Here is a 12847-nt window from a genome sequence, read left to right on the forward strand (position 1 = left end):
TTTCCCTTTTCGCTAGGATTTTCTTGTTAGCAGTGTTGGCATCTCTGCAGTATGAATTTACGACTTCTTACCATGTGACAGGTTTTCATTCGACCGGCTTTCTTTTTTGTAACCTTTGTCAAAATATGTTTTCACAAGCATGTAATTCATTTGCTTTTAGCCAAAGACTAGTGAATTATTATTTCACTACGTTTGGACTGTGATCTGGACCACGACAGTGTGACCGAAAAACACTTTTTGCGACAAGATAAAATTTAGTGCCACTATATAACACAATATAAGCAGGAATTGATACTTCTTTAAGATTTGAAATGCAGTACAGTTGATGTACACAGTAATACATATATATATATATATATATATATATATATATATATATATATATATATATATATATATATTCATTACATAGTAATATGTAATTGTACCCTGATGATGCTGTTATTCACAAGCACTCAAGCTTTTCTAAAAATGACGTACTGCTTTAGAGTAACATATGAAGGGAAATAACTGTAGACTTTTATACATACTATTTAACTTATGTGGACTTGGTATGCTAATTAAACGACCGGAACGGTTCTTCAGCAAAGATCAGAATGATGAGTTACTAATAAGACGAGCGAGTAGTAAATAGGTTGAACATAAACTCATTGAAGTGCCCGTTTAAGGTTTAAGGTTTACACTCAAATCTGCTTTCAGTATCTACTTAGGTACTGTGTTATCTATCAAATCCAATGTAAATCCTCCATTTCAAAACTAGAAATGGTCAACTCCATAGTTCTGAATTGTGTATTTATTCTTAGCAGTAATTAGAAATTAGAAGAAAAGGAAAAAAAATCAACATTCTTCTCTCTACACCTGAATTTGTGTTACCTGTATTTTGGAATTGCTTTGGATGTAAATCAAGCACTCCTCTTTGTTTTTGATCCGTGATCCATCGTCACGTTCCTCTCCTGGTCTGCTGAATTACCCGAGTATGCTGAGTATGCCTTAAGTCAGTGTCTGTAGAACATATTATTTATTACGTGGGGTTTGTTTTAATTTATTGAAACAAATGCGAAAGTATGCATTTTTAACATAGATATATTGATTTTTTGTTTGTTTGTTTGTTTTTTTATCCTGATCAATATCATGACTGTAAAAATGTGAAGTTTCCATACCAGTATTTAACAATGTTGTAGTGTACCATTTCAATAAATATATCTGGAACATAACACTTGCAGTCCTTCTGTGTGTTTGTTGGGCACAATTTACACCGTGTGTATCTGTATCTGCTTAGTGCTCCAAATATCTGGAGCTGCATTTGGATTTAAACCTGAAGTGGGTGTGGTCTAAAACAGAAGGTTTCGTGTGTGTGTGTGTGTGTGTGTGTGTGTGTGTGTGTGTATTTATATAGGAACCAAATATACCACTATGCCCCAGGAAACACGGTAATGGTAGGCTCTGACAGTTCCTCAACCTCAGCTATATCACTCGAGTTTATAATTAGTTTCTAATAGAAATGTGCGCAGGGTTGTTTTTTAAACAGTTTGTACCTGCCTACGATTTTTCTAACAAAGGTAGTTGCTACTATTTAACAAAATAGAAACAAACCAGTACACTAATTTAATCCACCATGACCCTGACCAGGTGGTTACTAAGGATGCTGTAAATGCATCATGCATTGCCGCAAGTTTTTTGGTCTTCCTTGTCCTACAAGCTTCGCATCGGACCGCCTATACTGTACATGTCAGCATAAAAGTAAAAATCTCCATTTTTTTTTTTGCATCCTGAGAGATCCCAGTCCTGATGCAGACCTCGAGTCACATTCCAGATCCCTCATGAACCTTCCTGTCAAGCTTTCTTAAACAAAACAATTCACCTCCTGTTTGGATCTGTATTTGTATGTGTTTAGAACACATTATCTATTCATTCCAAATAATGTATTTGTATTCGGTTACATCCCTAGTATTTGTGTGGGTGTTAATGCACCCTGTCTGGTCTGAAATAAGAAAAGATAATAACTACAAGTTGTCCCTGGTGTATGTCAGATAAAGTGTACTACTCCATGGTAATTGCTTGCAGTATTATTTGCCATTATTTGGTATGCCGTGTTAACCAGTGTTCCAGGAGAGAGTGTTTACTGAAGATGGATCTATGACTTGGTATGACTTGGTATTAGGATCTGTGCTAGTGATAAGCCAGGAAGTGGTAAATCTCGCACTCGTGTAGAAGGAGGCCAGGGATTGGTGGTCTGGTCTGATTAGCCGTACTTCATCCGTCCTGGAACAGATGGTGCAGACGGCTTACCTTCAGGCCTTGACGAACCGTCTTAAAAAACATTTTGCTCATGCTGCGGAAAGGGCCCGAAGACCACCTCGGATTCAGGTAAGATTTCAAACTTTAGGGTCACAAGGGTCTTTAAGGTTTCATGTACTTCTGAAAAGCTTTTGGGATGCATTGATCCTATATGGATGGAACATAACCACTGAGCTTCAACACTAGTGCATTTTGAACTTTCACTCTTGGTTTGTTAGACCTACAGTATATCCGTATATATTATAGTATATACAGTATGTATTACATTATACAGTATATATTATATTGTAGATTTGCTTGGTATACAAGATGACAGAAACGTGTAGCAGAAGCATGACCTACAGAAGCTTGAGAATTGTGGTTCTGCTGCTGCTCTCTGCACACTTTCTACATGCTTCGGCTCTTCCTGCTGCATCGTCGTACGAGTTCACAGCCTACAGGATGCAGCAGTACAATCTGCAACAGGAAAAACGCGGTACCATCATCTCATTTTGATAAGGGTTTTTTTGTTCCCAAGAAAATTTCCTGTACTAATTTTTAACCCCCAAATGTTAGATTACACCTTGAATTTTGACTTGCTTTAATTTAACCTACGACTGGTAAATAATGTTCTACCCAAGTTGATATGCCTGAATTCCCACAAACTTTCTGTGATTATGATGAATAATTTAATATGAGTAGTTTAGCAAATTTCCCAAAGTATACAGCATTTTACTACAGTATGTTTCATGAACAGGTTGTCATGGCGCCATGGTTGTTGCAGAGGCACGTTCACCAGACCATTCGAGTCTGACTCGTCGCTGCGTGATCATGAAGCTGTCTGACTTTACAGTAGACCGCTTTCTAGAGTCTAAGAGGCAGAAGGCAGCGGCAGTGCTCATACTGATACCTCAGAACATCTCGACCATATCTGAAGATGTCATCCAGGTGGTTACCAGCGAAGTATTTTTGCATACTATTAGCCTAAATACATTTTATGTGCACTTTCTATTTCTCTTTTATGACCAAGACAGTATATCTGCTTTATTTATTTCCTCAACGCAAAACTCTAGTTTTCAAAGCCAGTGATATCACAAGCAATCGATTTAGCTCATGACATGAAATGATGAATCGGCAGATTCCTTGTTCGTGTTTGGAAAAAATTACTTGTTGATTGTTTTGACATGCGAAATGCTTCTCCCTTTGTTACTCATGCTGTTAGCTAGCTAATTTGCCAGCATATGCTAATGTAAACTTGCTGACTTGTAAGTCCTACAGCTACAGCTAGGCTACTCTTGATAACCCTGTAGTATAAGCTCAGTAGTATGAACGAATCCTCTTGTTGCAGCAGCCACATTTCATTGCTCATTACTGTTCATAATTACAGCACATTACTCTTGAGTTCTCAAATCTGATTGGTCAGAAGTTGCGGAATCATTTTCTATAATAGCAGATGCTCCACATACTCTAAAACTAATAAGAAATGGGATTTAACAAATGCACAATCATTGATGTGTTGAAACTGTCTGTAAGGACAATTTCAGAAATGTTTTATTAAACATTTATGGAAGGAGTCTCCAGTGTTAGTGCTTTGAAAAGCCAACATGGAGAGTCTACAGGACAGAGCACTTCCGGTTTCTTGGAAACGTATTCTGCTTTTTGTTGTCATACTTCAAGAGCGAGAACAAAGAACGGAAGAATTGTTTATAGCTGTGATGTCCATTCATCCATCCATCTTCTATACCGCTTATCCTCGAACTCCCGACCCTGGAGGTGTGAGGCTAACCACTAAGCCACCGTGCGCCCTAGCTGTGATCATTAATGATCATTGATGTTTCACAATATTCAGTGTAACTATACATAGTTAAATACTATGATGTGTTTCTTAATGAATGAATAAAAATAAATGTTGGCAAATTGCTGTGGTATAAAACTTCAGGATGTGCTGTTATAAGATCAACTTGGGGTGGTTTGCTTTGCGTTGGGCTACTTTACACCACACCATTGTTGATTATTTTCCTATAAATGTCTCTCATCTGTTGAGCTACTGGTTTAAATAAGAAAACTCTCATCTCCAGGGTTTCATGGTTACAGAGTCGGAGGCTCTGAAGATAGACACCCTCATGCCTGTTTACGTGGTCCCTGAGGATGAGCAGCTACTATATATGTATGCAGAAGTGAAGCATGCCACAGCCACCAAATCTGCCTCCATCCTGATTAGAGGTGAGGACAGATGAGCTTCATTCTGTTGTGTGTGTTGAAAATTAGTAAGTCAAGGCTATTGAACTTTAGAGACTTTATTAGTTCACCAGCATATAACTATTTCATGGTAGTCCAATCCATGTCTTTTTGATATCCTGTCTGCTAAACTTTTTTAAGGCATGGTTTGTTCCAGTTTGACATTCATTTGAGGTCAAGGAGATAGTTCTAGAAAGTGAAAGAAAATAATGGCTTACAATTGCAAATGTTGTCTGTTGGTGTATAGGTAGTCTAGTTCTTTTGCTGGCAGAGACAATTTTGCAACATGTTTTACTCACTGGTTTAAGTTCAATCTTGATGGAGTATGTGCGTGATGTTACAGGAGCCTGAATTTAAATTTTTCAATCTTGTGTCATTAGTCAATACTGGTTAAGTTGGATGGTCCTCAGAGCCAGAGTTTGGATCAACTTGGGTCTTCTTTTTCAATGTTCATCAGTTTGAAAATGTTCTTGGGTTAGGTCTTGTCTTTTTCATACTGTATACTGGCTGGCTCGCCAATTTTGATAAGAACTAAAAAGCTGTGGAGGGGTGGTTTCTTTATTTACAGCACAAAATTATCATACTTCCACAAACAGTATATGTTTGACCTGTGTATTCATGAAGACCAATCCCATTTAGAACAAATGTGTGGAAAAGGATTATCTGCTCTGATTAGACCAAATGAAACTTTTTGGCTATGTTTGGCAGAAACCCAACACTGCTCATGACCCAGAGAACACCTATCCCTGTGGTGTAGCATGGTGGTAGTAGCATCAAGTTATGGGGATGCCTTTCATCATATGGGACTGGGAAACTAGACAGGGTTGTTGGAGCCAAATACAAGGCAATCCTAGAAAAAAAAATGTTTCTGTCTTCAGGACAATGACCCTAAGCCAAAAGGTACTGTATAAGGGAGTGGTTCAAAAACCAAGAACCTGAAAGTGTTAGAATGACCCAGTCAAAGTATATGGCGTTAACAGAATTCATTAACCTTACACTCACTTTTAAATTGCAAGAAATACTCCACAATTTAACAAAACTGGTGAACCCTTTCAGAAGAGTGATGCAACATTTCCAGTCTGAACGATTTACTGCCACTAGAGATTGCAGGATGACCTGGATGACTGTTTCGGATCTTGTATTGAATAAATGTAGTAATCTTATCCAGTTTGCATCCTACTGAGACTCTAATGTTGTGTTGTTTTTGGTGTTCTAGTTCTCTGCAGTATGGTCACAACCACTGCCTTTCAGATATTGGTGAACAACAACTCCCCCATCAAGGCCATCACTGACAACTCTATTATTACATTAGAGGTGAGCTTGATGGACTGCCTTAATGAGGAAAACCACCAATTTGAATATTGACATTTGAATTGTCAGAATGAGAGAAATTTCTCTATTCCAAGGGTGTGCTTCCTGGAGTTGGTGAGGACCCGCCCACAATTGTTATCACCGCCTATTATGACTCGTTTGGCCTTGCACCAGTAAGCCATGATTACTAATAAAACTAAATTCACGCACTATCAAGTCATTATACTATACTTATGTTTGTATTAGTAATACATATGTAACAGGGTTTATATATATATATATATATATATATATATATATATATATATATATATATATATATATATATATATGGCCAGCATTCTCTTTCAATGTTAAGTTGCTAAAGTTGTTAATGTTATTTACTTTTAAAGATAAATCATTCAGCATTCATCTACATCTGTGATTAATGTATCTTTAAACCATCGTGCTGTTAAATTCTCAAATCTGATTGGTCAGCGGGTGTCGATTAATTTTCTCAGAGCTGCTGTTATATCACAAGTCAAGTTTTATATTAATGCGCTCATTCGAATATGTTATTGTTTTTATACTAACAGCTAGTTCGCATGGACTTGTATAATGGACACCCCACATAACTTAAGCGTTATGAAAAGATAAACGGATTTAACAAAGAAAAATATATAATCGTTGACATAGTGTAGGTTTCTGTTAAAAGATGTTGATTTGACATTTATGGATAGTGTTGCCAGTGTCAACAGTAAGTTTTCCTCATTGCGGATTCTTCAGGACAGAGGGCCTGGTTTCTTGGTAACATGGTAACAACTTCAAGCATGAGAAAGAGACTGTTTATAGCTGTTATAACATAAATTATAACAGGAAGCATCATTTTTTGAGGACATTCCACTAGCCTCTAGTAGCTTGTAAGGTTGCTACTGGAGGACTTTCCCATGAATGTTGTTACAAAGAGAGAAGAGACTATTTGCAGGAAGCTTCAAATAGTATAAAACGTATAATACCACTACTATTTTATACGTTTTTCTTCAATAACACGGTTTTTAATCCATTATTATTCACCTTTCATTATGTAGACTACCATAAAAGTCCCAGTGAATGGATTGTTACTATAGAAACACTATATAACCCATTAGAACAAGTACATTAGTAAAACCTGTGATTTGCTTTGCAGCCATAAGAACTGTCAGAGCTGCTGTTATAGAAAACCCGACTTCAACAGCGCTGTGGTATAAAGTCAGACGACCAGTGGTCAAGATATAGGTATATTTGGTTTAGTTCATGCATGTAAAGCCTGTATGTTTCCCAGTGGCTGTCATATGGAGCAGACTCGAATGGCAGTGGCGTCACCATACTGCTAGAACTGGCTAGACTCTTTCAACGACTTCACAGCGATCCTCGCAACAAGGCTCCGTAAGTTCCGATTCCATTACTAGTCTGGAGGAAGCTACAATACGGTAGAAGTTTTTAGTACACAGTGCCTGAGGAGCATTTCATCCAGCCATCAGCATAAACTAAAAAACAAAACCAAAACTAAAAACCAACCTACTATATGCTATGCAAATATATTATAATGATAATGAGTCTTTATTGATCACATATACACAGTCAAATTATTTTCTTCGCATAGCCCAGCATGTCAAGAAGCTGGGGTCAGAGAGCAGGGTCAGCCATGATACAGCACCCCTGGAGCAGAGAGGGTTAAGGGCCTTGCTCAAGGGCCCAACAGTGGCAGCTTGGCAGTGCTGTGGATTGAACCCCCGACCTTCCGATCAGTAACCCACAGCCTTAACCGTCAAGCCACCACTGCCCCACTGTAATATAACATGTCCTACATGTTAATGACTAAGATCTCAAATAATTACAAAACAGTATCATTAACACTTTGATCAATATGTCATGTTGATTTATATATGCACTTTCATATTTTATATATATATGCATTTATATATTACCACTTACCTTGTTCTGTCATTGTGTTGTTTATAGGTTTCACCTCCTTTTCTCTCTTACTGGTGGAGGGAAATATAATTTCATCGGCACCAAACGCTGGCTGGCTGAAAACATGGACCATGCAGGTTAGTGACCTGGTAGGATGATAACTGCTGAGTTTGGCCATTGTGGGAAGTTAACCGAATGATTATTAAATAGAATTGGCATTGTGGGATGCTCTTGCTTGATGCACCCCCTACTGATTCAACCCCAGTAGATTTCTCGTCATCATGAGGCGGGTGCACAACCAACCAATTTGCTTAAAGTTTGTAACTAAGAAGAATGCCCAATGAAAACCGTTCAACAACCAGCATTAGAATAAAAACTATTGACTTTTACGACACAAAGCATTTCATTTGGTTTGTAGCTATGTTTAAACAGTGTGCTTCGTGGTGATGCATCACACCTCGATGATGTAACTCTATCACAAGCTACTCGTTCTGAATCCCACCTCCTGCTGCACTACATGCATCGGCCAAACTGTGACCTGGCTGAAAATAGAAAGAATTTTACTAGACGGATTAATTAACATAATTAAGATCATTAACTCTACAGCTAGCTCAACATGAAAATAGCGACATATATTTTTACTTGTGATACGAGGACAGAAGACTTTTAGAGCTCATTCGCCCATGACTTCTTGTCACCATATTGGTGATAATGCGCTACAACAAAAAAATGTTATCTGGAGAGAATAAGGACTATGGCTACACAGTCGTCTCCTCCCTGGGAATTCATATATTCGTTCATATCCCTTAGTCTGTATTAATGCACTTAACTAGCTAACTCGCTCCCATACGTTACTACACTTTTTACCATGGCCAGTTAGGTGTGCAAGCAACCAAAACATGGAACTGAGTATCACACTGCACACCGGAGTTTTCACTTTGCTTGGTTGGCGAGCTAATAAATTTACGATTTGCCAACATTGGTGTCCCTCCATTATACAGAATCCAGTCTTTTGCATGATAATGTGGCCTTCGTCCTCTGTTTGGACTCTCTTGGCTCTGGTGACGAACTGTTCCTCCATGTATCTCGACCCCCAAAACCAGAGACGCCTCATTTTAGCTTCGTCCAGCAACTAGAAGAAGTGAGACCAAATCTAGTACAAACCATCATTTAAAAAAAAAATCCATACACTTACTGAATATAACGCAACATGCATGCATCCCACATTTGTTTTCGTCTTGCAGGTGATCTCATCCAGGTTTCCATGGGTGCGGTTTGCAACCGTCCACAAGAAGATCAACCTGCAAGAGTCTACTCTAGCATGGGAGCATGAGCGCTATGGAATGAGACACATCCCAGGATTCACTCTGTCTCACTTGCAAGACCCTAGATCAGAGCGTCGGGGCTCCATCCTTGACACCATGTAAACAGAAATCAACATATCAATTGGAATCAAAAGTAATAGTACTTTAATTTAAAAAAAAAACAATCTATTATATTTGCTGTTTTATTTGTACATGTAGGTCTCAGGTGGACATCAGAAAACTGAAACGTAATGCAGTCATTGTTGCTGAGGCCTTGGTGAGGTACATGTATAACCTGTCAGACAAGGTGAGGGAAAATATTACTGCAACTTTTCTACGCCTTATATGCTGTCAACTTGTAGCTGAAATACTCAAGCTGCTCACTTAAATGGTATTCTCTTTTAATTTATGGTACAGGGTTCTCCAAAAGAATTGCAAGTTTTCCGGGGCAGTTTGGTATGACTTATTGACCTTTTGTTGTTTGATGTAATCTTTTTCTATTAGAAAATTAAAATGTTTATTATTGAGGTTTTCAGTCATTAACCCTGATTGATATTGTGTGAAGAAACATTGAAATAAAGTGTGACTTCAAAAACATCTATTTTATATTAATGCTCTCGTTCTAATGTTTCTATAGTAACTATTTGGGGGGCATGGTGGCCTAGTGGTTAGCATGTTTGCCTCGCACCACCCAGTGTGCACGGAGTTTGCATATTCTCCCCTTCCTTCAGGGGTTTCCTCTGGGTACTCTGGTTTCCTTGCCCAGTCCAAAGACATATGTAGTAGGCTGAAGTGTGAGTGTGTGATTGCGCCCTGCAATGGGTTGGCACATCGTCCAGGGTGCCCCCTGCCTTGTGTCCTGAGTTCCTTGTTATAGAGCCTGGAGCCTTCCGACGACCCTCTGTAGAATAAGCGGTATAGAAAATGAATGGATGGAGGGTACCTATTTGGAAGGAGTATCCAGTGTCAGTGCTTTCTTTCCCAGACAGAAGTCATGAGAAAGTCTTCAGGACAGAGAACCTTGCTGTTCAGGAGGGTGTGTCTTTGTGTGTTGCAGGATGTCCTGGACAGTCGTTTATCTGCTCTGATGACCATGTTGACTTCTGTGCCGCGAGCCACTCAGCTGATGGACAGAGAGCCGCAGCACACTCTGCTCATCGATAGCCTGGAGCAGGAGTTCAGACGGCACCTCCAACAGGTCTACAGACACACTTTCCGTCAGGACCACAGGTACACACACTCACACACAAAATACATCTATTTAGATGAACACAAATGATCATTTACCACATAATAGCAGTAAATAGTACAGTGTAGTACATACAGGGGTGGACAAATCAGTAGTTCGGGTGCTGTCTAAACAACGATGAAACCAATTTGAAGCAAAGCTGTCATGCAACTCATAACATATCGAGACAAAATAAACACACTTGCCAGACTTGAATAATATCTTCTATGTGCAATGCAAGGACAGAACATCGCTTCTCATAGCAATGTTTATTATATATATATATATATATATATATATATATATATATATATATATATATATAATAAACTTATATATTCAAGTGGTATTTCATTATAATTAGCCTGTATGAGTTTCCAGAAGGAATTTCTTTCAATATCAATGGAGAACAGTCATTTAAAAATGGCGTACAAATTTGACAATATTTTTTAAATTGAATGAAATGATTATTTTTTGGAGAGCCAGCAGAAGGATCTGCTGTCTGCGTGAGCTATATGGAGCAGTGGTACAATATATGAAAGCATATACAGGTACCTTTGTGTTTCTGTAGAGCTCAGTAAGGTAGTGTTTAAAGCTAAAACTAAAGAGTGCATCTCCTATTTGTATGATGTTAATGAACTTCCAGGTCTCACGTGCAGGGTTGTCCGGATCTACGTATAATCCCTATGTATTGCAGGAACTGCAAATCAGAAAAGTGTGCTACTGTTACCAACGAAAAGACTGAAATAAGCAGAAAATTGGTCTAGCTAATATTTCTCTTTCTGAATAGTTTGAACTAGTTTAAACTCTTTTTGTGTGGGTTTTGAGATGTGCTGTAGTTTGGGTGGGAATTTTGCAGAAACCTGCTGAAATTTTGGCGAATAAAAGCCTTGTGCTTATTATGTTACATTAGCTATCACTTTTTTGCCTGTTCGTTTAGTTCTCTAGGCTACCAAAATGTGAGAACTGTGACTAAAATCATACTGAAAAGTGTATTAGTGTGTTAATATGTGAATTGATGCATTTGATTTTGTTTCCCTTCAATCTTTTCCTTGTCAGGGATCCTGACATTACATTCTTCGATCAAATGAAGCAGCCAATGATGATGTACAGGTTAGATTTGCGTAAGCCTTATTTATCTCTTACCACATCCAATAAGAAAACCTAAGCCTCATGAAAAAATTGTATTTCCTCCGTTAGGGTGAAGCCGGCTGCGTTTGATCTCTTCCTGGGTGGCTGTATTGCCGGATATTTAGGATTAGTGTACTACGCAATCCAGGTTTGTTCCACAGTTTGTGACGGGCCTGAAACACATATACACTACATGTGATCATTTCATGAACATAAATCATTGCATTATTGTATATTTGCAGAACTTTGGAAATGTCTATGCAAGACTCAAAGCTGTCATGAAAAACAAACAGCAGTGAGACGGAGTAAGACCAGTGCTGAAGCGTGTGTTAAAAAAAAACAACTGTTTTAGAAACGAAGGAGTGTTAAATGGTCCTACAAGACATTGGCATTTATGTTGTGTTGTACTGTATTTCACTTGTTTGTGTACTTTTATTAAAAAAAAAAAAGAATGGTCCTTTTAGCTAATATCATTGCATTTATTCCATTATTCAGTGCTTTCACCTGTCACATCGTTGTGAATTTCCCCAGATGTTGATTGTGGAGATGGTTCTAATGCTGAATAACGTTTCATAATGCTTAATAATGGCTACAATGATCATCACAATTATTTACAACACTTATTCAGCCAATTTAAGAAGAAACTATTATATGATTTTTAATGTATTCTCATTGTGCATTAAAAATGCTACATTCTTTCAAATGTTTTCTCACACTGTAAGGTAGGTTCACCAAGCATAAACTACCTTACAGTTAAGCCAGGTAGCATGTTGCTAGCACATAGAAGTTAAATCTTCTAAACAGACTTTGTAAAGGCAAAAATAACAGTGAAAACGAGAGGAAGTCGTTCAGGATATGAACATTTTCCTCGGATGTGTCGAGAAACGACTGAGAAGAGACTCCACACAACCCAAAATGAATAATTATACTGTCGTTAATTGTAAGTAGCATTGAATGCAAGACTGCTAGATTGAGTGGGATCTGTCATATTAGAAAATATAATTCCGTCACAAGTTATAAAACTTTTTTTTTTACTTTTTGAAGACGTGAATACCACAAGATTGGATCATTTACAGTGAAAACAATCCTATTTGAGTGTATTTTGAGCATATAGTCTAATGGACTGCTAAATGCTAGCACAATGAGTTCATATTTTGGTACTTGACTATAAATAAATGAATATAAACAAATATAACATTCCACTACAGTATGCATTCAAATGGACAGTTTAAAAAAAACATATGAATGAACAGTTTAATCAAACATTTTATTGAAACATTTTAGAGCAGTAGGTTTCCTCCCACATCCCCAAAACATGCCCGTAGGTGACTTGAGTGTGACTGGACTCCCATTCTCCAGGGTGTATTCCCATTTTACGCCCTCTTGGTGTTCCCAGGATAGGATCCAGATCCACAAGCTCACCATT

General features: G+C 38.0%; 1 protein-coding gene across 1 annotated transcript; it reads left to right on the plus strand.

Moving 5' to 3' along the window:
• The first annotated feature begins 3048 nt into the window (after positions 1 to 3048).
• On the plus strand, positions 3049 to 11755 carry zgc:109965 (Nicalin-1-like). The gene is made up of 14 exons (XM_053649370.1): positions 3049 to 3225; positions 4356 to 4500; positions 5732 to 5829; positions 5922 to 5999; positions 7127 to 7230; positions 7807 to 7895; positions 8760 to 8899; positions 9003 to 9181; positions 9282 to 9369; positions 9480 to 9518; positions 10120 to 10292; positions 11350 to 11403; positions 11491 to 11569; positions 11664 to 11755. Exons 1-14 carry the CDS (start codon positions 3049 to 3051, stop codon positions 11718 to 11720), a joined length of 1500 nt encoding a protein of 499 aa, XP_053505345.1. The 3' UTR covers positions 11721 to 11755.
• Positions 11756 to 12847: the final 1092 nt, after the last annotated feature.

The sequence above is a fragment of the Ictalurus furcatus genome, chromosome 18 (genome assembly GCF_023375685.1).
Source record: "Ictalurus furcatus strain D&B chromosome 18, Billie_1.0, whole genome shotgun sequence".
NCBI classification, from domain to species: Eukaryota; Metazoa; Chordata; class Actinopteri; order Siluriformes; family Ictaluridae; genus Ictalurus; species Ictalurus furcatus.

Bases quoted from the DNA above. Each gene is read 5' to 3' on its own strand.
- zgc:109965 (XM_053649370.1), top strand. From the start codon at position 3,049: ATGGTTGTTGCAGAGGCACGTTCACCAGACCATTCGAGTCTGACTCGT. The intron at 3,226-4,355 runs GTGGTTACCAGC...TCTCATCTCCAG, and splicing joins TATCTGAAGATGTCATCCAG to GGTTTCATGGTTACAGAGTC. The intron at 7,231-7,806 runs GTAAGTTCCGAT...TGTTGTTTATAG, and splicing joins GATCCTCGCAACAAGGCTCC to GTTTCACCTCCTTTTCTCTC.